The sequence below is a fragment of the Pleurodeles waltl genome, chromosome 11 (assembly GCF_031143425.1).
Source record: "Pleurodeles waltl isolate 20211129_DDA chromosome 11, aPleWal1.hap1.20221129, whole genome shotgun sequence".
NCBI classification, from domain to species: Eukaryota; Metazoa; Chordata; class Amphibia; order Caudata; family Salamandridae; genus Pleurodeles; species Pleurodeles waltl.
The window spans coordinates 129280248-129306152 of NC_090450.1; the positions used below are offsets into that span (position 1 = coordinate 129280248).

The window sequence follows — 25905 nt, forward strand, 5'->3', positions numbered from 1 at the left end:
TAAAGTTTTTTGGATCACATACACTATTTGGGACACAAAGAGATCAGGAGTTAGGATGAATTGTATGCTGGATCTAACATGTTAATGTACTGTAATTGAAATGCATTAGGCAATTGACGAGGCAGGACTGCCACGCTTTTTACTTTCCACCAGCACATATAATAAGGCTTTTTATGGCCAGATATTTTTGAACCATTAATATATATGGAAAGTGTTTTACAATCTCCAATAGGACAAATACACTTTACGTATGGATGCTTTTCTTTCTTTTGATCAGACCTTGAGAAAGTCTTGGTGACAAAACACATGTCGGCTTTAAATCTTATATTAGATTTTATTCTTCCCAGGACACGATGAATCCAACACCAATACGAGTTCAGAGTTTCAATGTTCTCGTTATGTATATCATAGATTTTGTGGACTGCTGCAGTGTGCCCTGGTGATTTCTGAAAATGCATTTGAGGAGGTGATGGGCAAAAGATATGAATGAAGTAAGCAAATGCACAAAAAACTGAACTTATTTTGTCCTTTCTGTTAAAAAATAGGCCCTTCCTTTTAAATGATGGCAGTTGTCGGATGTGGCTGTGCTCTAATAAAAACTCTCCAGACTAAGTATTAAGTGGATGTATCTCTCCATCACTCCTCCAAATGGATGTCTATTTAATGATCGGGTGGGGGGGGGGGTGTTACTGGTTATATCACGTGATTCTGAGCGAGCCAATGAGAGAGAAAGTCTCAAGGGGTTATACTAAATGCATAACTACCTTTGCGTCCACGTGGAATCGTAGAAAAAGGACGCCCTGGTTTCTGGAGTTAAGTAATTGTAGATTTAGGGGGGAAAAAGTGCAACGCAACCTTTGTTTTTGTCTGTAAATGCAAAATTACTAGGTTTGAAAAACGGTAAGTATATTCTGAAATGGAAAAGCCTTCAAACCATGTATTTAAATAGGAGATAACGACCACTTGCCAGTGAGCAAATGTGATCTGAAAGGGAGGATCCTCACCAGCCTGAAACCCAAATTATAAAGCACCAGTGCGCAGGCAAATAGTGCATTGGTTTCGCCTTCAGATATAGCACGTGGATGGGGCTTGTGAGCTATCATTACAAGCATGTTTTTAAAAACAAAATGTAATTCTCATTTTAAAAAGTTGAACAAGTGCTTGCTTCAGGTATAGGAAACAATTCAGAGCAAAAATGTCTTCTGTTATGATACTATGCACTGCTCAAATTCCTCGCGTTAAAACCATCTGCTTCCTAAAATATTGTGGCGATTCGTATATGTCTGGGGGTTAAATCTGCATGTCAGAGTACTTCTATCGCTGGCAAAAAGAAAAATCACAATGTTGCACACATTGCACAGCAGATATTGTTTTGTACACAACAGGTACATACAAGTGTGAAGTTGGTTTAAAGCACTGGTCACAAGACTGATAAAGAGTGGGTGCGTTTACGGTGAGAAACCAGCGCTACCATTATAGTACAGATTACAAAGAGTTAATAGTTAAGAGGTAACAGTGAGTATTCGATTTTTTAAAAATATCAGAATAAATAGAAAGAATGAGGGTTCTCCGTGAAACACACAAAACCGGCAAAATATAAATATCTGCTGCAGTTTTTCTCATGAAGAAAGTCGTGTTGGAAAGAAAGATATCAAAACCCATGCCCCACTTCAGCCCAACTTTGAAAAAAAGCACATTGAAGCACTTATTTTCACAAAGAGTCGCTATACTAAAGCACTCACTCTTGGACCACGCTATTAGGTTTTACCCTTTTACAAAAAAAAAAAAAAGCAGAATAAAGAGAAATAATAAGCGTTCTCTGTGGAACACAGAAAAACAGCAACATTAATATATTGTAGGTTTTTCTGGAAGGAAACCGGGGTGCACTAGAAGGTATCCAAACTCAAGACATACATCAACCGAGTTTTAAACAAAGAAAAGCACATAGAAGCACCTGTAGTACAAGGCTGCGCTAGAATACTGCCCTCACTCACTCTCAGAACACACCATGGATGCTTACCTTTTTGTAACTGGCAGCCGTGTCCAATCTGGAGAGTTCACAGAGTAATGCATTCATTCCATCACAGTCCATAGTCAGTGGGCAACTCTTTAGATCCCACCATAACCACACACAGCCGGTGCCAGGGATGACTTCACCCAGAGCTCAGGGGTCCCGCGGCTTCCTCCTCTAAATTCTCATTGTGCTCAGGCTGCTGGGTCGGATATGAGCTCACAGCCTCAGTGCCCTGGTGAACCCTCTCAGGCAGCGGCAGTGTTCACCCTCCCCTGTCCCGCACTCTGGTGTGTGGACAGCAGCCCAGCTCTGCACTTAAAAATGAATTCCTGCCCAGCACGTGGGCCTGTCAAAAACTGCGTCTCCCCAATGTCAGGTATCACCTTCCACTGGGCCATTCTCACGGTAGGAATCCCTGGCAGCTCCAGGCCCCGTCTTCCTAACAAAGTAAGGTAGTTTCTTGAGTGGGTGCTCACTGAATGCACGGTGGTGGCGGCCGGCCGAAGAAGGGTGGACAGCAGCAGGCGGGAAGCAGCCGGCTTCCCCTGAACCGCTTCAATGGAGGCTAAAAATAGGTAGAGGTTTGCCCAGCTGGCACACTGCTTGTGGGCAATCACTACTACAGATGGCACAGGCTATGGACCCTCCTAGGCACCACCGGATATCAAGTCTTCGAGTACTAAACTGGGCCCCTTTGCACACAATATACTTTTAACCTTGGTTATATGAGAGCATATTTTAACAAGGTGCATCTGTGTATGTAGGTCATTGTGATACTGTATTCATGCGATATTGTGTTATATTACATCATAATAGGCACTGATGTAAGACGGTCTGATATTGCCATTGTAGCTCTTTTCTGCTGAAAGCAGCCGTCCAATGGTACTCTCTTTGCATGGCTAAATATGCTTTCATGCTTCTCTTACAGATAAGGCACGAATCTTTAGTGTTTGATATTTTTCTGTCTTAGCAAACATATTTCATGTTTGCTGCTGGGAGCTAAAAAAGAAGTCTAAAATGGTATCTTTCGCAATCTTTAGTCAGAAAATTGTAAATAAATAATGCACCGCCAACCACATTGTACAGCACCCCAGATGCCTTTTGGGTCAATGCTTATATCGGTTTTTAATATTCTTTGCTCAAATAAGTCAACACGACATAGAGAGCAATTCATTTGACTCAGATACACAAGCATTTACTCCAGTTAGAGCTAATGACATTGTAAATTCCTACCTGGACTTTTCTTGCCACATAAATTGAAAATGAAAAGTAAAACAGCTGATGTAAGCCAGCCGATTCAAAGCTCCATGGCCGCCATGAGTGTGAGGGCGAAGGTGAGACACAAACAGAAAAATAAGTTTGCTCGCAGTCACACATATCAGCTATCCTGCAATTATGCATGTAACAGGGGCAGTCTGCAAGACGGTAACAAAAACACCCCAAGGCGGGACAAAGGTAAAGCATTTACCAATTATGATAAAGGAATTTTGAAAGGCAAGCCCGCGAATGAGTGAAAGTGAGGGGCGTATGGTGGACTTGGTTCAAAGTCCACAATAATTACAAAAGGTCGAAGCGTTTGTGTGCGCAACCTAAAAAATGAATCTCTCAACAACACATACCTGTCTTCACAGTGGTCTGCAAGGTCTATTGTTTACAATCTGCACAGGGCTAGCTTTGGTTCAAACCACTTCCAACTATTGACCCGTTTGGCTCGGTCTTCTTCAGACCTTAATGTCACACAGTGTCAATCACATCCTGGACCAGCAAGTCGCATTTTAGTCTGACAATCATGCTATTGGCTGATTGGTTATCAGTCCACCTCAATAATGTGCAATGCCTGAAGGACGAATTTGCATATGAAAAGTGCATTCAGCCATCAGACTTTTTATTCTCTATCTGTTACATGCTTCTTATATTGGAACCATTCCTTTTTTTAAAATTATCTTTGTCGGTGCAGGAGGCATTTTTAGCGCTTTCATCTGGTCTGAAGAGTGTTCCTAGCCCTATTGTGGCCACCGAATGCTTTTTTCCACATACCGGCATTCTGACACCTGGTAGCCACCCAAAGTCTTGCGAGACAAACAACAAAAGCTGCTACCTTTCATAACTTTGGGCAGCCACCATGGGATCAGGTTGTCCCAGCTTTCTTTATAGGTTTTGGAAATGCTACGCTCATTAGGGCCCAATTGATGCACATACACAATCAGTATACACGTTCTTTCTTTTCTTTTTTAAATGCATTTGTTTTTTCTTCACGTGTGTGTATGGCCGGGATCTTGGATACTTGGAAGGGGGGCGGGGGGGGACGAGGAAGGAGGAACTGACTTCCCAGCATGCTAAGACATCCTTGTCCGTGCTTAATTTGTGCTTGTTGTTTCCTGTGCTGAGCACCGGCGCTTATTTTTGAGGGCCAGGGCTTACTCGTCTGCCTCAAGCATTTGCTCCGAGCAAAAGACACATATGGGGAAGACGGAGGACGATAAAACGAAAAAGCATCACAAGGGAAGAAATTAGAAAGCTGTAAGAGTGAGCTGAAGGGGCAGGGAGTGGCTTTATATCGATTGAAGAGGCCCGAGATGGCTTCAGGATTACGGCGCCTCAGTACTCCGTGTTCACACATTTAATTGCAGGAGCCACGTGTTTAAGAGGACGACTTTGGGCACCGACACCTCTTTATTTACAAATTAAGCACTGATCCTTGTGCTGCAGTTTCTTGGGTCATTGGAAAACCCACACAGTAACGACGCTGGCAGAACATTCCAGTATTTTGAGCAGAATGTATATAGCAGTACAGATGATCAATCAAGGTGAAAAAAACAGGCATTGGCAAAGTCAATAGATCTGCTAGTTTGACTGAGCTAGTACATGCAAATAGCAAGCACGAATAAATGCAGTTTGCATAAGTTGGCAGAACAAAGTCATCCCTATTCTGTATGCCAGTGCTTGCCAGGTAAGCTTTTTTACACAGTATAAAGTGCGCCCTAATGACCATTGTGCTTCCCCTTTTATATATTACAGTGAAAGAATGTAAAAACATCCTCACCCAAAACAGTAAACAGTAGAGTAAAAACACTTATTCATCAACCTTATGCTTTGTATTAGTAAAAAACAATCTAGTTGTTTGAATTATAACTAACACAATTTCTGCTGGTTTTTCACACAGCGAAGATGATTGATGCATGTAGCATGAAGGTCATGCTGTAAAAAATTATAAATGCAGAAAAGTCACATTAAAAACTATTTAAAAAGGTAATTAAAAAAACATGCAAGGCTTGGAGATTTTTGCAGCACTTCCAGTTCTGAAGGCATTACATTTCCGGTCATGTGTCTAGCCATGTACCGGAGTTTTGAGCTGCACACCGCTTTAATGCATGCCACAACATGTTGTTACGGCACATGTTGTGCCTGGTCTGCATATGACACATCTAAAAACTCTTTTTTTGCATTTTTTTCTAAAGGGTATGAGGGAGTGAGGTGGGATAATTAACTGTTCACTCGGCAGAGAGGTGGTTGATCACATTTCCCGCAAAAGTTAAGTTACCTTACAGCAAAGAACCTCACAAATTATAAAGGAAATTTGAGGCCATAACTTGACACTTGAGTGCCTTTCATGTAGCTCAACTTTGCCTGCAATTTTCAAAGGAAGGGCAGCTTTAGTGATCAAATGAATGATGAAAGAATGACCCGGATCCAAAAATGACTTAGATGAAACCTGCCTAGATTAAAACCCGGATTAATGTTACATCTAAAGAACCATAGCCCGCCTCTGACCCTGAACCCTTTCAAGTGGAGCAAAAACACACAACTACTCCGTCTGCGGTGTATTCCGATATTCTCTGTCCATAGCCAGAAAACACAGCTGCATTCATGGCTACTAGACACGGGCCCGGCGAGTGATGATATACACACAAGGCCCTGCGTGGCTACCTCTTGCTGTGATGGTATGCCAGTTGAACATATATGATGGACGCAGCCTGGACAAACTATCCGGGGTACAAAATGCTATAGATATTTTACAATATGATAGACCGTTGTACAACTGACTTTAAAAGCACTGACAAAGCCAAAAGGTCTGTTTTTGTTAAACTTTCAATGTGTTTTTGCACACAAAGGCAAAAGATATTAAAATGTTATAAGTAATAAAAATGTAAAACTGAAATTGTAATTGTATAGTGCTTACTACACCCCTGATGAGGCATCGAAGCGCTTTTCGGCGGGTAGCACACTACTCCAGAACACAAAAGGATTGATTAGTGGTGGATTAGAATATGGCAATATGAGTTAATTTGAGCGGTGGACATGTGAGTCTGTTAGTTGAATAGAATAATGGAGGGATAGAAGAGGAAGGAGTCTAGAAAGTTATTTGGGGATCATAGTTGTAAAATGGGGTTTGGAATAGTGAAAGTAGCTATGGAGAAGGGAATAGTCTGTAAAAAGGGATTAGGGAGATTATAGTAGTAAAATGAGGTTTGGGATTAGTCAAAGGAGGGACACATGAGGGAAGAATTTTGAAAGGGTTGTTTGGGAGATCATAGCAGTAAAATTAGGTTTGGGGTGAGCGAGGAAGGGAGAGTCTAGAAAGGGTTATTTTGACATGGTAGTAGAATGAGGTTTGGGATGAGTCAGAGTTTGGATAAAGGATAGATTGAGAGAGGTACAGGATGAGACAGTAGTACATTGGAGAGAGTGTTTTTTTTCTCTTCTACAGTAACAGTAATGTATAGATACATGACTCAATAGAAAGGGTCTGTATGTATAAGACAACGGTGTAACAAAAGTTGTGGCATGCGTATGGATGCAAAATATTGACCACACTCAAAAACTCATTTAAAAATAAATTCAAGCAGCAAATAAAGTATTATGTGATCTCCAGCCGTGACAGTGAGGTTGACCACTTTTTAGGTGGATATGCAAAATGCTGTAGTTCACAGTGAAGAGAGCCAGCGGTTAAAGTGTAGCGACCCAGTGCCCCATGCTCTAGTGGGTGTAAACTAAATGTGAATAATACTCTATGTGAATAACTATAAAGTCACCTAAAAGCCCACCGGTAAAGTGTGCAGTTATGGCTACAAATGAAAAACAATATACTACTGAAATTTGCAAATCATGGTTAGAACCACGAATTAGAATGCACAACACCTGGGCAAACCATGACATGCCCACCAAATGCAATGCTCACGACCCCCTTAATGAAATGGATCCAATAACAAATGTGATAAATTACCTTACACCCCAGTTTACAAATCACATTAGCTACACCACTTTGACAGAAAAGGCAGAAACTGTAGTACCATTTATGGTTTTGCTTTCAGGTATTGCTGTTTATTGGTATACATATTGTGAGGCCATAAGCATTGCATTTGGTGTGCCAGTTATGGTTTGCATGGCCAGAATAAGGGTGAGCAACCATCTGCCATGTGCAGCATAGCTGTGGTTCCTGGCCTGTGGTCAGGCCCTGTGGTCAACCCACCAGGAGTGGCCAACTCCCACTGTGTATGGCCTTCAAATCAACACTGAAGACACAGTGTAGTGAAAAGGCCAGTGGACAATGCAAAAGACAGCAACACAGACTATAAATTGACTGGATCTTATCAAATGGAAATGCTTACCTGAAGATCTCCTGCTCAATACCAACCTATTCTTCTTCCAAATAGACTGGAAAGCTCACATTTTCAGGATCTACTTAAAGGACTTTGGGCCAGATGTACAGAGGATTTTTAAGATCCAAAGTTTGAAACTGCATATACTTTTCTAAAAAAATGTACAAACATCAATTTGTGATTTGGTAACGTTACCGAATTGCAATTTGCATTTGTGACAGAATTCTGAGTCGGTGTTTGGCAGGGGAGTGTTTAGGGCATCCCTTTCAAATACTGAATCATAGTGGTATGTATGTATTGATGTTTTGCGACCGAAATGCAGTTACAAAACATGAATATTTTATCAACACCTCAAAGGAGGTGGTAACCCGTTCGCAAACTGGAAGGGGTCCCCAAGGGACCGCATCCCCTTTGAGAATGTTTAAAATAAAAATTTTAAGAGCAAGCAGTGGTCCATGAGGCCACTGCCTACTCTTAAACAAGCATTTGCAATGCAATGGGTCTCGCATTTGCTTGAGTTAGAGCTATTAGTGTTGTAAACTCCTAACCAGACTTTCCTTGCCACATAAATTGAAAATTAAAAGTAAAACAGTTTCACATAAGTTTCATAGCGCCACAGCTGCCGTGAGCATAAGCGTGAAGAGACACACAAAAAGAAAAAGAAGTTTGCTCACAGTCAAACTTATCAGAAAAAGTGCATTTATCCATGTAACAGGAGCGATGGCCAAGGCAGAAACAAAACCTCCCCAAGGAGGGACAAACATAAACCATTTACCAATGTCATCTATGGATGTTTGAAGGGCGAGCCCATGATTGATAGGCCCATGGTAGTGATGGGCGTGAGGCGGGCGTTGTAAAAGCAGCGATTCTGCGCAGCTATGCTCAACCTAAAAAATGAGTTAAACAATTATTATTTTTTTTAAATGCATTAGATTTTCCTTTTAGAAAACAGGACTGCATTTCGTAAATATGTTTGCTTTATTTTTAAAAAAATCACAGACATGGAGGTCTTCAGAACCCAGCAGGACACCATCAGTATGATGGCTCACAAACTGCAACATACCTCATTAATATTCATGAGGTAGGTCCATTTGTGACCCACTAGGACTTGCTAAATTTTAAAAAAGTTTCTTATATTAGGAAGAGATATCCTAATTCTGAGAAAATCCCAATTTGGAAATCCCAAATGTTAGTACATTTGGCTCTTACTCTTCAATCCTACCCAATGTAAACTAAGCAGCTCATTACGGGTTTGGCGGTCAGAAAAGCCAACCGCCAAACTTGCGGGATGAGGCGCCTGTCAACCCGCTGTCTCACCCCCCTGCCATATTATGATGTTCCCACAGGGCTGACCAGCTGGAACATCATATTACGATGTTTCTGCCAGTCAGCCCGGTGGGAACAGTGCTATGGTATTGGTATTTGCTCCCTTGTGCACTGTCTGCAAAGGAGACAGTGCGCATTCCTAAGGTGCCCATGCCATGGGCAGTGCAGGACCCTCCTTCACAGGAAAGGTGACTCGTGCGCAGCACAGCGGTGCTGAGGCAGAGCACGAGTCAGACCACCGTCCGGTCATCGGGAACCATGTTCCTGGCGGGGACAGCGGTCCCCTGGCCGTTCAACTGCCAGGGTCATACTGTGGCAGTTGGACCGCCTGGATTTCGGCGGTCTGACCACCACCGCAGGTCTGGCGGTCATTGGCCTGCCAGACTCATAATGAGGCCCTAATTTTTTTCTAAATGCTGTACTGTAATGCCTGTTTTCTTGCGCTGTGCTTTGTTGCCCCTGTGGCTCTTTCACGCTACATACTTTATATAAATATATAAAGAATTACTTCTTGTTGTCAAAGTTTTACATTTCTTTAAGGGTAAGCTGAACCTATCCTTGAACTTTGACCTGATGCTTGGGTGCAAGCCTCTGAAATATTTCTCACGAGCGACACCCAAATAGCCCAGAGACGAAACCCTTACAATCAACGAAAGTAAACTAGATAATAGGCATAAAGAGGAATAGGAGTCAAAAGAAATCACTGAAAAGGGTATTCTTATCCCATTTTAACCGAGAGCACATCTCATGTGCACCTCCTTTCCAACGATTCCCAAACAGGTTTCAGTTCATAGGTCTTGTGATTACTTGGGATAGGGGGTGCTCCCAGGATATGCTACCACAAAAGCAATTCATAAAAAAATAACTGAAGAAAAAATAATACATGTATTAGGTTTAGGTGAGTGTTTTTCCATATTGCCTTCTGCGCAGTCTATGCCGTCTACTGTCATACTATTGTGCTTACGTTCTGCACTTGCCCTGCTGACTTTGCATGTAATTTCCCTGGGCCACTAAGATTAGCTTCCTTTTCCATTTTTCCGGAGTATTGTTTTGCTTATGATAAGCAAAGCTTTGTTTAATAACTTACAACAAAAATCTCTTCACGCACAATTAATGAAATGCATTCGCCACACTTCTTGATTTTCTGATAATAAACTGTGTAATAATTAATTTTTCAGGAGCATGAATACGTCCAAATAAGCTAATTTATGAGCACACAAATTGCAGTTCAAAAAGTGTGCCATACCATGCTAAATGGTTATTAATGTGATATATTTTTCGGTCAAATTAAATCAGATCCGCGTTATGGCATAAATTCACATACAGAAGTTCCAGGAAACATACCCGAAGCGGATTTCCTGAAAGCTGATTTCCTAGAGTTAATTGTTAATTGGTAATACAATTTTCCTTGCTTAGACATGACCAAAGCTGTAGACTAAATAGGTTCATATTGGCTGCGTCATGAAAAGAAATAGAATGAATAGATTACCAGGTTTAGTAACTTTTATGAATGAAAATAGGACATATGAACATATAAGATAAAAATTAAAACCACTATTAAAGGGGGTGTTCATAGTTCTCAAGAGCAAAACTGTGCAGTTGAAGATATCAAGTAATGGGGTCATTATTAGAATGGCAGGTGGCACGCCAAGCTCTCAGTGTGCTGGAAGTCCTCGCCTTAGCCCCTTCAGCAGAATGCTCCCTCTCCAATCTAGAAATTCTCATCGGATTGGGGGAGATTGTTCTTGTTAAACTGGTTCCACCAACATGCCAGAAGTACTTTATCAGATATATAATGCTGCCCTGCTTGCCAGTTTACATTTTTTTTTACATTTCAGATATTAACTCCCATATTGGGTGAGCGTTCACGTGCACCGACTCCTAGAGCAGTGGTTCCCAACCTGTGGGCCGGGGACCCCTGGGGGTCCGCGAAGCCTCCTCAGGGGGTCCGTGACTGCTTAAAAAATTTAATAATATTAGGTTCCAGCTATCAGTAATGACTCAGTGGGGGTCCCCGTGTTCCAATAATGATTCAGTGGGGGTCCCCGGGCTCCAGTATTGATAAAATGGGGGTCCACAGAAGTCAAAAGGTTAGGAACCACTGTCCTAGAGGATCCCTGACCTCTAAATAAGTGGGAAAAATGTTGGTTTGATAGGGTGGAAAACTTCAGATTAAGTCAGAACTCCTACATCCCCAAACAATAAATGAGGCCAATGTCTTTATTTTAAAATAGTTAAATAAGATAACCTCAAATAAAACAAATGAACCTCCCTTTTCATGAAAATAAATCTAAATCTCATCTGCGTAAACGAAAACTACCAGACACAAAATCCTTTGTAAATTAAATATATATTTTTTTTTTACACCTAAAATATAACAGTAAAAGTGAATGCAACTGCTGCTGTCTACGTCATAGCTTTTCATTCAAAATATTCAAGTTGAAATTATATTTCTTAACACTAGTCACATTTTCTTTACTGTACTATAGTGGGGCACACATTACTGGACTCCATTTAAAGGCATCTATAGTTGAATATAAATTATGTGCTCTAGTCTAAAAGACAATGTTTAAAACTTAGCACATGACGATCTCAGTCTTTTAAGTAAACACAATATATGTACTACAACTTCAGGACTGGCACAGCATATTCAACAACCGTTCCTGGCAAAACAAAACTCTTTCAAATTAAATCTAGAGACTCAGCTACATCAAAAACAAATATCTTAAGCTGATGTGCCCACCGATATAGATAGTGGTTCCATCAAGTTTGGGCAGCAATATTATTGATTGAGTTCCCCCGACAACCTTCATCCTGCTTTTTTGTAGACAGTAAACTTGTGTCTTCAGTCAGAGGCACTGATCAAGCTTCATCCCGGCTTTATCACATATCTAAAATCTATTCACGAACTGGGGTGATACTTTAAGCAGACATTGACAAACCATGGGTTATCCTCCCTAATTTCATTCCACATCAAATTCCTTAAATAAACATCTACTTTGGCCCTTCTCAACTTGAAGAAGTCTTCAACAGCAGTCCTTCCGACCTAGGCGACAGTTTCCTATCCTAAAATCAAACCTTATTTATTCTAAAGGAATTGGGTTCCTCAATCGAAATACCATCCCCACCTCCGAGAGACAGCTGCTTTGAAAGACATTCATTCACATTAATTCACATAAACAGCATGTCTGTGTGTCTAGGCATATTCTTTTATTGTTTGGTTATTGGAAAATTAAAGAAAATGCCATCGTTTTCTTTTTTAGTATGTGTTTTCTAGATCGTAACAATGACTTCCTCCCAATAAATATATATTTTTTTAGTTATTTAAAGCTATTTACTTGGGTTTTCATGATTGTTATTTTGATTCTAGGTAAACAATATAATTTGCGTTGCAAGCCCACAAGAGTGTGGTCTACCAGAATTCTGTCATTAGGCTGGATTAGCATGCATTAGATACCTATAGAGCTGGAGCCCAATTTAGGATGAAAATGTGAACTTCATTAACCACCTGGTCTAAACCTGCAAAGTATCATTAAAAAGAGGTTTTTTAACAGTAGTTAGTTTACCTGGGATTTTATATGGTTCATCATTTACAGCATACATGTACCCCTGCACATGTTTTGCAGCAGGTCAGGAGCTACTCTAACAAAGCCAGCAAAGACAAAGCCAATAGGACTGGGTTTTATGTGTTAACATATTAGAACATGACTGGCAGGAGGGAGACTGTTGGAGTGAAGAGAGAAGGCTATAGTTGTTGAGTAGTCCCTCTTTCCATCCAATAGAGCACCTACGTGAAGGCAGAAGGACTCAGTCAAACAGCAAGCGGAACTAAGTGAGAGTTGTTACTCCTCTGGGCTGAGACAAGCCATGAGTGAAAGATTCTGAAGAAAGCCAATGTGTAAAAGGGTTAGCCACTCTATGCATACTGTTAACATGCCAAAACCAAGACCTAATAAACGGAGGCACATCAAAGTGCCTAAAAGGAAGATAAAATAATTCATGTAGACTGCATCTACAAATCAAATATATGGACTTAGTATAATTCGGGAACTGTGTGCATCATACAGGGCTTATAGAATAAGGGTGTTATGAATGATCCATATGTGTGTGGGGGGGGGGCTGATCTTATTAAATTGAATACCTGTGTTATAATGAAGCAAGTATAATGCAGGCAAACAAAATTTGCCCATAGTGTATGCAGGTCCTAACACCAATGAAGCACAACCAACTTCTGGATAAAGTTTTGTAATAACCACCCACGTAAACAGGTCTGAATACAACATGCACACTCACCCATAGTATGTGCTAGAGTCGAAACAGCTGCAAATTACATCTTCTCTTGCCGCACCCCAACCTTCAGCTGAAACCCACCTCATAAGTCTAAAAATGATCTAAGCTAAAAAAAAAAAAAAAGTAAAAGTAGGACATCTTTATGTTATCTAGGTCAGTCACTTGCCTTTCACTGTTCTTGAGGTGAAAGAAAATGTAAGCTGTTTTACAGGAACTTACACAACAACATTTTTATCAGTTTTTCAAGGAAGCTTGCCACTTTTCATCAGTGTTATTTTTTTTTTTTTTCATTTATGGCCTCAGGACCCAGGAGCTGATGCTTCATCAGCAATTCCCAGCACCATTTTCCCTTGCACGTGGTAAACCTTTGGAACAGCTTCCTGTTAGTGATGCATATTTCCTCCGACTATTATAATACTGACAGCTATTCATCTGCACCAAGCAGTTTCTAAATGGGATTAAAATGTCCTTGGTCCATAGAGTTCTGCTGGTAAAAATGAGAAAAATTAACATTTAATGCTGCATCTATGATTAAGGTGAGAATTCTCTAATGAACCCTTCAATACAAAACTGAAGACAAAAAATAAAATGCTCAGACCAGACTACAGAACCGTTTTTGCGCATTTAACATACTATTTTCATTAACAGAACCTTCCTGAAATGTAAAATTCTTGTATAAATGATGCATTAAATTATTAATAAGGATGAACTGTCCACTGACCAAACAGTCCAGTCTTGTTCTTAAAGTGACTAACGAATATGCCAATACTCCAGATTAAGATCCCCTGTTTGTTCATTTTTAGGTATGACTTGACAGTGCGCTTGACTCTTGGCTTATTGGTACTAATCTTGTAACAAATGCATATTGAGGTCTTCCACACCACCCACAGGAGCATTTCATTCTTTCTTCATGCTACTCGGTGTTTGCTATATGCATCAGCAGCCTATAACGTCCTTCCGTTGAAATACTTGAGGGACCATTTTAGCCTCTCAAAAGTTCTGTGAATCGTCACACATTAAATCCTTTATCACATAGATGCATTGTATACATGCATCCTTTTTTAGGTTGCAGCCTACTAGACAGCGCAGCTGGTTTGCTGGTTTGCTAAAGACATCTTGGGGACTTTCAGAAAAAGGTGACCTAGGAATCCATTCCGCTTGTTGATCACCGTTGGGTTTGTAACTCACACTTTCGGGCTTTCCATTTTCTGGCTATATCTGCTTTAGGCTCTCCAGATTCAGTTCATCCCTCCCTTTGCCTAAACCGCTTTCTGTTAACAGGCCTTTAATTCTTGTTATTATCTTGCCACATTTGCAGTGCATTCAAAGACGAGGTCAAATCGGCACTGTCTTCCAAGGGTGCTTGTTTACTTTCTCTGACTTCAAAGTTAGAGGATTTATGTGACAATCTTGCTGGATACTGGGGAAGGAAATAGTTTTTCCTAGCACACAACATTTAAATGAGCTGTGTAAGTATTTCAGAATATATCAGAATTATGAATGAACAAATGAAGCACATTTGTTTGCTATTTCTAAAGTGTGTTGGAAAAAAATACTTTAATATGATCAAAAGGAATCATTAAACCAGGTGATACCATTTCCACACATTTGTGTCTGTACACTGTATGGTTTTATTAGTAAACCTGTATGTTTGTGCAAATGTAATGGCAATTTCAATTGAAAACGTGTCGTCTGTAATGACAGTGTGCTACCACACCATGAATGCTCCACTCTACGCCATTCCACTCTTCTCTGCACAGCTCCACTTTACACCACTCCACGCCACTTCATGCTACGCCTCTCTTCACTACCCTGTACCACTCTACTCTATGCCAATGCACTCTTTGCCACTCTACACCACTACACTCTTCGCCACCTCACTCTACACCGCTCCAGTGCAGGCCACACCAATATACTTTAAACTCCACTCTACACTACTGTAGTCTATGCCACTATGCAACACTGCACTGTACCCCACTGCACTCAACTCTGCATCACTGTACTCTAGGCCACTCCTTGCTATGCCATTCTACAGGACAGCACTCTGACACTCTACAACACTGCACTCTCTGCCACTGAACTCTATGTCACTCTTTTCTGCACCACTACACTACACCACTGCACCCTAGGCCACTGTACTATATGCCACTCAACTCTACTCTGTGCCTTTGCCCTCTGCATCACTCATCTGTATGCCACTCCACTCTGCACCATGCCACCCTGGGCCACTCCATTCTACTTTGTACCACTCTAATCTACACCACAGCATTCTATGATGCTTCATTGTATGCCCGCTGAATCCAATGTCACTGCACTCAATGCCATTGCACTCTACACCACTATACTCTGCAACATTCTATGCCACTCTACAACAGTTAACTCTACGCCACTTCAGTGTATGGCACGGTATAGGACTCTACATGATGCCACTCCAAAAGACGACACTGTCACTCCACTCTACTCTACTCTACTCTATTCCATTCTACACAACTCCACGCCACTCTCCTCTATGCCACTAACATTTTAGCCACATGGAACAGCAGCCACAGTGTTAAACAACATCGCTAAACCACATTGGCAAAGCCAATAGTTTGCATAGGTGAGACCTATTGGCTTTGCCAATGCTTGTTTGTTTTTACTTTTAAACTGTAGCAGGCTTTTTTTTTAAAGTTTTATTCAGGGGTAAGAATCTCAGCCAGTGCTATTGGCTTTGCCAATGGCAGTTACTTGGTGAGCTCACAAACATGCTCCTAATCCACATGTGACAGGTTTTCAAATCATTAGTAGCAAACACCTGAATCCTACTAAATGCTTTCTAACGTGTAGATGCTCGTTAGTGCACAGAACCCAGAAACCAAGTTTGGCTAGTAGCATGGAAGGAGAACACATATTTTCTTCAATTGCACAGTAACTCAGCCAAGGGTCCGCTAGTGATTACAATGGGGCAGGCCTTATCCTTTCTGTGGTAGCGACTGATGTCCCTGGTAACAGATGGGGCATTCTGGAAACATGAAAGCATAGAAACAACTGGAAAATGATGAATTAATGGGTGTGCATAATGATTTGGTTTAATTGCATGACAAAATAGAAATGTGGCACAGGTGCTTACAATGCAATTTCATACATCTGAATATACCTGGTCAGTAACCTACCCTTTCCAAGATTTGAAACAACAAATTAAAATTAAAATTAAACTTGGGCGAAACATTAAATATCTTCTATTTTCTGAGTTAGGAATTTATATGTACATGTGAGATTGCAGGTGGTTGATATGTTCACGTATCTAGTAGGGCTGTTTTTTGTTTTGTTTTTTACATATTTTTACTCTAGCTTTTTAATGCTAAAATGTGGAGCCATATCCTCTGAAGAAGGGTTGTGGATTAAATCCGAAACATTTTGAGTTTGTGAAATCATATCATGCTTCATAACTAAAAACATTGCAAATGACAAGTAATACGAAAGTATTGTGCATTGTTGAAAAGGAGTACAACATGTCTACCGGAAAAGGAAGTTGTTTTTTTTATATTTCAGGTGAATGATTTAGGTGCAGTTTACAGGTGTTATGGTAGGATAATCGGACAGTATATTCAAGCGACAAGAATTGGAATAAAAGAAGCCTAGGCAAGGATTAACTGCAAGTACATCATATTCCACCCACATTTTGGATTAGTTTCAGTTTGATGGCTATCTCACAAAAGGACTAGTCATCCAGGGGAAAATCAGACATAATCAAGGTATAGTTGGAATCCCCATGATCCTCCAACCTCCTCGTACCATCATTATTAGGTTAGGGGGTGGAAATATTTTAATGTTAAAAAGGTCAGATACAAAGCTGTTCGCTGTTACCATGTTCATATTGGGGCGTTCTGTTACAAGGCTGTGCTAGCCTCTGCTTAGAGAGGGTCCTGGGTGAAGCCATATTTGGCACCCGCAATCATGTGGTGAATCGTTTGGTCCTCATCAACACTCCTGAAGTGTTTTAAAAATTACAGTGAGATGGAGAGGATGAATGGGTGCTGCTGGCCTTCAGTACCAGTGATCAATTGCTCTTGTTTAAAGCCAGGTCAGGGAAGATTGGTGAATGGCCAGGATGCCGACAGCTCTATGCACCCTGAGCCTGGGCCCAGCTCACCCGACTCAAGGCCGGTTATGTACCTTGTGAAAATACAAGACGCCCTGCACACCACACCCCTCCAGCCTGCAACCAGGCCTGCCAGAAGCCCATGAGCTACATCAGAACCAATGCTGACCTAGGCGACCAACTGGGTGAATTATGCTAATGTGGTCTATACAAGACTTTTTGGTACATTCCTGCACCGCATCATCAGAAAGGGAACTCGTTGAAGTTGATAGCAAAAATCCCTAATGCCTATGACGTGATTGTGTACTATGACAAACTTACCTATCTTGCCGTCCAACACAAAGTAATGTACACCTAATCTTGGGGATTCTTATAACATCTGTTGCCTTGACAACAAAAATTCACTTTCTTTTGCCTCAAATCTATTTAATCCCCTATGCTAATAAACTTTTTTTTTTTTTTTTTTTAGAAATCAAAATCTCTTCTCTGGCTGACCTTAAATGTGTAAGTGCTAGGAGGTACCAGATACGAACTGCGACTGATACTGTAACTGTGTAGATCTCAGAGAGGCAGCATTTGCGAAACATGCAATTCCTGTGATGCACAACACAAGTCTTATAGTGTCCAGCCAGCTGAAGTTTTCAGTGTAACGATGTTTTGTGTCGAATCTTGGAAACAAACTTTTACTCAAAAAGCGTAAAGACACGATGACGTACCTTTTGGAACATTAAGACATAGGAGCACAGATGGAAAACCACACTCGCTGACCACAGATGTCCAGGGTTAGAGGGTAAAACTTTATTTTCACAAAGGCACATTGGACCACTGGAGACAATTAATTAATGTAATATTTCATTAACCAGTAAGGTTGGTTCCTTCCTTTTATTTTAGCCACTTTTGTATTTGCTCCTCCAAACATCTTCATTCAAATCAATCAATCAAGGATTTTTAAAGTGCACTACTCACCCGGTAGGGTCTCAAGGTGCTAGGGGTGAGGCGGGGGGGGGGGGGTGAGGGAGAGCTACTGGTCGAAAAGCCAAGTCTTGAGGTGTTTCCTGAATGATAGAAGTTCTTGGGTCAGGCCTTCATTCAGTTCTCTCTCTTTTTCGCCGACCCCCTACACTGCTGCTTATGTCCCCTTGTTCATCCCTGTTGTGCTTCTAGGCTCAGAAAACGCCTGGTTTTTACCAGCAAAGCCCTCCCTGACCCAAGACCTCATGTCTTCAAGAACTGTATGTGACGGGCTACTTGTTACTTACTCATGTGCTTTCTTTCCCAGAAGCTGTATACACACTAATCCACCAATTCATCCACTCACCAGTCCACAAGCATACACCCTATCACAAGTCCCTGCATGCGCCATATACTAATTCTCACAATTATACCCACCCATAAATTCACTCACCCTCTTAATTCGTTCACTCACTCAACCATCTCAACAAAAATAAATGGGTGGATACCCGTTTATCCATTCAGTCATCCACCCATCCACCTACTCACTTACCCATTCATTCACTTTCCACCTCAATATCCTCACATTCGGCTCAGTTCCATCAATGCATGGTTTTCGGTTAACGTTCACTGCTGATGGCTCTAAAAATTCTTCTTTTACACATCAATTGATGATAATACTTAATTCACTGGGAAATAATGCGGGTATTATTGTTTATTTCACAAGTTTCTAGAAACATCAGACTTTAAACATCAGTCGGATCCTCAGATGTAATTCTGCTGATTCGCTATTAGGTGGTACATATAATCCTCTAATCAGCCTTTACCACGCTATTCACTGCCACTGAACTATTTCATTTTGATTTTTTACACATAGTTCAAAATTCCCCCCGACAATCAACACCTACACCCTAAACCTTCATAGCTTTCACACTCTTGCATTATATTCTTTAGTACAGCAGATCTCTTCAGCTTCCTCACACTGGCACATACCAATGCTCTTAAACATCCAAACATTCCTTACTGTGAATAATTTACTATCCATTTTTTCACCCACTTCACCTCAGAACGGTTAGAATTTTGATCTAATGTTTCTTAAACTCCCCCACCCACCGATCCTCCACAGTTCGATTCCCCCTTCTCTACCCCTTAGATACGTACTCAGTCTAAAGATTGCTAATTGCCTGGCTAATCACCCCACAATGTAACCACATTGGCAGCCACGCCTCTTAAATGCCCTGGGAAGCCCCAGCACCGCCCATTCACATTCCTAATAGAGGATGTCATTTAACAGGGATGTGTTGTTAGAAAAGTAATTTAGAAGCTAGGACTTTTGAAAAATCTCACGAACTGACAGGCACGCTTCCTGCATCTAAATTATTTCCGTTTGCCAAGTTAACAAATAAGGATTAAATAACATAGTAATATTTTACTCAAACACTACAATGTATCTTAATTTGCTTAAGCAGAAACACGTCGATCAATGTAACAAAAACTCTTAAAGCTATTAAACAAAGAAGACAAGAACGGTCCATTAAAAACAAACAAAGTTAATGCAGGTTAAACTAGAACAACCGAACTCTTCAAATACAAACCTGCTATTCATTTGGTATGGTATAGAATTTAATTCCCTTAATCCCAGGATTACATATCAGCCGAGGCTTGTGGTCTGTGTTGACAAGATATACGGTTGAAATGTTGGACACACAAAATTTAGCGTTGCTGAATCGCACTCTGCCAGCAGGTTTCCTTCTGTTACAGCAGATATGTAACCCAAACACAAGTGGATTACAAAATGACCAGTGAGAGCATCAGGCTGGAACTGTGATCTTTCCGTAATAGGCCGCCAGTGGTGTGTTATGAAGGCAAGCATGAAATTTTAACTTCTATCCGAAATAGTAGATGTGATGGGGTCCTTGAAGGTTAAGCGCAGTGTGAGTTGTAGTATGATCCTGGCCCTCTGAAGCTTCCCCAACATCTTTCTGTGCGTCCACTAAAAATGTGGTCACAAGTTGTCGGGTGTGGGGGAAGCAGAGTGAGAACAAGAGCAGTTGTTTGACAGAGAGGTGGAAGGGGATCAGGACACACAAGGATGAACATGATGGAACACACTCTTTGTGACTGCCTTCCATAGAGAGTTAACACTGTTGTACAATAACTTTCCTGGTTTGTATTCTTTCTGGACTGGCATTGAGGATGGACCCGTGGAATGAGACCAAAGTGTGCATGTTCAAGTGTTCATGCAAGGCTTCAGAAGGACTTCTCTCTTTGGGCCCCTCGAGCACAGACCGTGGACGTATATCCAATACCAGGCTTGCTTTATGCAATTGGATCAATGGTGATGATCTTCGTGTTCCTGTTTTATCTGTGCCACTCATGTGTGTGGGAACTGATGTTGTTTGCTACCAAACTGATGGACAGAGGTGCCTTACATGCCATAAAGAGTATCAGCAAAGGGGCTGATTCTTTGGGGACTCTTGTGGTTGGTAAGGGGATGGATTGACCAAGACACCTCCTGTGACACTCTATTGTCTCCCCAGCACATGATGACCTTGAGGCAGCATAAGAAAAACCGACATAGTCTAGACCTACTTTCACAATACAAGGTGCTCTCAGAGTGGTAATATTTAGAAGGAAATCCCTTATATTAGAGCAGGGTTATCACAGTGCTTTTCTGCAAAGTTATTTGAACTGAACATTTTTATAGTCACTTTCACAAAAGGCGAGTGTTCAAACGACTGATAACATACAAAGAAAACATCTATATAAAAATACTTATTATTTCAGTTTAGTAAGCAGTTATTGTGTAAATATATTTAATTCCTTAAAAAAAAATCACACTGTCAATTTAACATGTAAATATTTCTTCATTACTGTAGAAAGTGTAATATGCAAGGGTGGGTGGAATGTTTCATTCCGCCCACAGAATTGGTGGAATTTGGAGACTGCATTAATCTTGTAACGTGGAGTTTCAGCCAAATTCAACCAATCGCTGCATGGCTGAATTTATTTTCCTTGTGAGGCTCCAGAACTGTGAGCTGGTGAACGCAAGTGAGATTTGGCGCCCCACACCAAGAATTTGTAATGCGGGTGGTCACAGTCAGAGGACTGCTTCTGGAGTAGATTTGTAACTTGAGTGGCAGCAAAATAAACTTGAACGGCTGCGCACTCATGTGCACTGCATGGTGCTGTTCATGCTGATTCTTCATAGCTGCTCGTGCTATCGGTACTAAATTGCAGCGTAACGTGCATATTTCCCACCCATTGATGGAACGCCACAGAATCTGGTGGAGTCTTTGTGTATCTCTAGGGAATTCCGCTGAGTGAAACTTTGTGAGTTCCACCCATTCTTTACAATCCTTCCAATACTTCAGAAGAAATGCCAAACTGACAGTCCTGTATTATACATTCTTGCAGATGTCAATAGTTAAGAGGTTATTTTGATTTAAACACTTTGTGTTTAACAACTGCCTGAATGCTATTATTTACAATTGTCTCTAAACAAATTCTGTTGATGCATTTAGGTGCTATGCAAACTTTTGCAGGCCTCCTTAGAACAATGATCCAAGTACCTCTGAGTGATACAGAAGCTGTGTCAGCTTGAATTTCTCAACTCTGAATGGTTATGGGTGCCAAAAGCTCTTCTGTCAATAACACAGGCACAGGAAAGCGCCTACCACTAAGGCACTGCCAAAACCTTTTTTTTATCCAACACCATTGAGGAAACAAATATGTGCACTGTGCCTGATATAACAATTTGAAGGCCTGGAGATTCTATTTTCTATTCATTCTCATTCTCTCTCTCTCCCGCTCTCTCTCAGGTGCATAAATACATATTCATATAAACCCAGGGAAATTCACCAGTTATAAGTAACTTGCACCGTCAGACTTCAGATGTCACCAGTGACCTAATATGTGAGGTCTAAAGCAGTTATTCTTCTGTCAGTTCCGTATAACCGATGAGTTCTCCTATTTTTATGTTTCAAACAGTAGTTTAAATGTAATTCCTATCGAATCTACGAGTTTTACATCATGACATGTTTTACGAAGGTTCAAAAATACCAATTGGTTTACTAGAGTGAAAAGAATTAATCAAAACGCACACTTGAGAACCATATGAGGTTGTTAATTGTTTATAAAGAGATAACTTACCCACATGACTGTATGATAGATATATAGATAAACAGATAGATAAACTCTGGGTAGTTCCCATGTTTTATTTAGGTAAAGAGCAGTTCCTTCATACGGATCTGCATCTGAAGGAGCTGCTCTCCACCTAGAAACTTAGGAACTACTCAAGATTCCCTCCCTCTTTGCATATTTTATGCAGCACTCTAAACCTAAAAGAGTATTGCTCTGATATATATATATATATATATATATAAAAAAAACTACTGCCGGTCCCCAGTAGGTAGTTATAGTTAGGAGCGAGTTTCCATAGAAAAAGTGTTTTTTTTATTGGCCTACATCTTTTGGCATTGTTTGACGAATCTTCATGAAATGTTCCCCAAAAAAGTGCCCTCTAAGGTCTTGTTGTGCCTGGTATGTTTTGTGACAGTCAGTCGGTTAGGGGTTGAGAAAAGTGTGGGGAGGGGTTCAAAAACAGTGTGTTTCCAATGTTTATTTCCCATAGATCCTTTAGACACGCATGCAGCCCGAACTGGTGAATACAATTACAGCAAATTTGGAATAAATGTATCTTTTGGTCTGCAGGTCATCCTTTTTATGGGTGAGCGCACAGCGCTCCATCCCAGTCTGTGATCTCTCTATGGGCTTCCAACCACGCCCATGTCACGTCAGTCACTTACATTGGTTCATAAGCTTGCCTTTTAAAATCCACTTGTTTTCATTTGTGGAAGGCATGCATACGTCATGCCTTTTCTGGTGTTTAGCCCACCTACACAGCACCGGTAAACTACTAAAAACATACAAGGCTCGATGCTTTCAGCACGGTGTCTGGACTACTTTATCTGTTTATTTTTCATGCAGCGCAATAGCGCTGCATTTTACATAGTGCGATCGCGCTGCGTTTTTTTTTCTTTACAACGCTAATAGCTCTAACTCAAGCAAATGCAAGACCCATTGCATTGAAAATGCTTGTTTAATTTGGTGTAAATCCATACAGTAATTTTTGAGATATTGAAGGGGAAAGAAATGTGTATAGCTAGGGCCCTGAATTCAGGGAGATCTCCTGCTGAGTTGACTGGCTGCCAACACTTTGAAAAAGAAGTGATTATAGCCTTTTTGGAACTCAGCTGAAGCAGAAAAAACATTTTTTTTAAATATGGTATGTACACTCTAAACCCCTAGCCTTGGTCCAGAGGCCCCCTGGGAGCCCGCCTGGGCTTAAAGGTATTTTTTTTTTAATCTCTGCAAAAGTTGCAGCTGGATCTGCGAATTCTACTGAGATTTTTTTAAGGGAAAAAAAAATGCAGCGTCCTATGTTTCTCAGTTATTTTGCCCCCGGATGGACCATGTGCCAGAGGCATTATGGCCTAATAGGAGGGGGGCACATAGGGTCCCTGTCATAGGGCGTTTAAAAGCCCCGGGGATTACCATCTTCCCAAAGCTATGTTTAATAACTACGCGGGTGGCATGCACCACCACCTCCGTAGGGCTACATATAAAATAATGTAATTGGGGGGGTCTTGCGGACCCCCTGGGCCCTGGAAACACCTACTCTCGAGGGCTATGTCTACAAACTATGCAGGGGACTGGGTGTCCCTCTCGGTGCTCCAGGGACCGAATCGCCCCAAAGCAACATAATAAAAATTATTACGGGGAGCCCTGTGGACCCTCCAGGGACTACCACCTCCCAAGGGCTATGTGCAAAAAGTATGCCAAGGCCACATCCCGAGAACCACCACCTCCCTGGTACAACATCCAAAAAAGAAGCATTTTCAATGCAATGGGGCTAACATTTACTCGAGTTAGAGATATTAGCATTGTAAACTCCTAACAGGACTTTTCTTGCCACAAACTGAAAATTGAAAGTAAAACAGATTCACATAAGTGAGTCGATTCAAAGCAGCACGGCATCAGCTTGAAGCAGCACACAAAAGGAAATTGAAGTTCGCTTGCAGTCACACCTATTGACAAAAGTGCAATTAGCCATGTAACAGGGGCGATGTCCAAGGCGGTAACTAAACCGCCCTTAGGAGGGCCAAAGGTAAAGCATTTACCAATGAAAATAAGGCATTTTTGAAGGGCAAGCAGATGAACGAGTGATAGTGATGGGTGTGGTTAAAAGCCCAGACACATACCAACACGTTGGAAAAGCACGTGGGCCCTGCAGAACCACCAGCTGGGCCTCGGGACCGCCACCTTCCAGGGCCTACAAATTGATTGAAGAGGGGGCAGTGCAGACCCCTGGCCCTGGGACCACCACCTCCCTGGGCCAAGTAGAAAAGAAGGAGAGGGGAGCCCTACATGCCCCTGGCAACTGCCACCCTCCAGGGCTGGCTCCTTCTACCTCCCAATGTTCCCACCCTTGGGAGGTAGATGTTTGCTTTTGCTTGGCGGGAGCGGACAACTCCCACCAAGTAAAAGCAAACACTCCGCTGTCAGCAAATGGGACCTTTAAAAATGCACCAGATTGATGAAAGCGGAGTTTTCATCTCTTTCACTGCCTGCTAAAATGTGGGCAGGGGAAGAGTTGACAGTGCTCCCACAAGTAGGGAGCTGCTATTTGCAGCAGCTCCCTGCGTACGGGAGCAATGTCGGATCCTGCAGTAGACTGAAGCCGCATGGGACTGCGGAAGACTAACTGCGCAGCCCCCCCCTTTAAGTTTCTTTTACTATGAAGGTCTGGGGAGTTGGTGGTCTCCAAGGCCGGGGGTGTCTGGGCAGCCTCCTCATATATTTTTTAATGTCGGCCCAGGAGGTGATGGTCCCTGGGCCCAGAGGGTGCTCATGCGGCCCCCTGAAATATATGTATTTAATGTTGCTCCCTTTAAGCTTCAAACCCCTTCGGCCATTCGTGGTGCAAGATTTGGAGCTTAAAGGGGATTGACTGCATGGCCAGGCCCAGCAGCCAACCCCACCTTGCAAGGCTGATGGCCATGCTTGGCATGGGGTTGGTGTGGTTATAGGGGGTTGGCTGCAGGGCGTGGGTATAGACCATGCCCTGCGGAAAACTCTTGCTGAGCACTGTGCGTGGAGCAAAGTTGGGTGGTTACAGGGGGTTGGATATGGGGCATAGCTGCAGGGCAGGCCCTGCAGCCAACCCCCACCATGAACAGCCAAATGCCGTGGGTGGCGCAAAGTTGGTGTGGCTAAAGGTGGTTGGCTGTGGTGCATGGCCACAGCTCAGGCCCTGCAGCCATCATCCACCACACAGAGCCAAAGGCCATATGTAGCACAGGGTTGGCTGGTTAGAGGGGGTTGGCCAGTGCAGTCAACCCCACCACGCACGGCTGAAAGCCAGGCGTGGCGCATGAGATAACTGTGCAAGGTGGGGGCGTGAGTTATAGTTACTTGAAATAACTCTAACAACTGAATTTCTATAGTTTTGTATGTATGTTTAAAATATAAGCCTAACTATAATGTCCCTGTAACCTTCTATTTTAAGTGAATATATATATATATGTATATATATATCTTCACAAAAGTTTGACAATTAAGTCAAGGATGCGGCACGGCAC

At 41.7% G+C, this 25905-nt stretch overlaps 1 protein-coding gene across 5 annotated transcripts in view; it reads right to left on the bottom strand.

The window, feature by feature from the left end:
- The window catches only part of SCHIP1 (schwannomin interacting protein 1), a 343356-nt gene that overhangs the window by 53874 nt on the left and 263577 nt on the right, over nucleotides 1–25905 (bottom strand). The window contains exon 1 of one of the 5 annotated variants that reach the window (XM_069213263.1): nucleotides 2021–2155. The exons of the other annotated variants lie outside the window; for them this stretch is intronic. Within the exon in view, the coding sequence (XP_069069364.1) occupies nucleotides 2021–2092 (72 nt within the window). The 5' untranslated portion in view covers nucleotides 2093–2155. Of the gene's footprint in view, nucleotides 1–2020; nucleotides 2156–25905 lie in introns of those variants that run through there. 5 annotated transcript variants of the gene reach the window in all.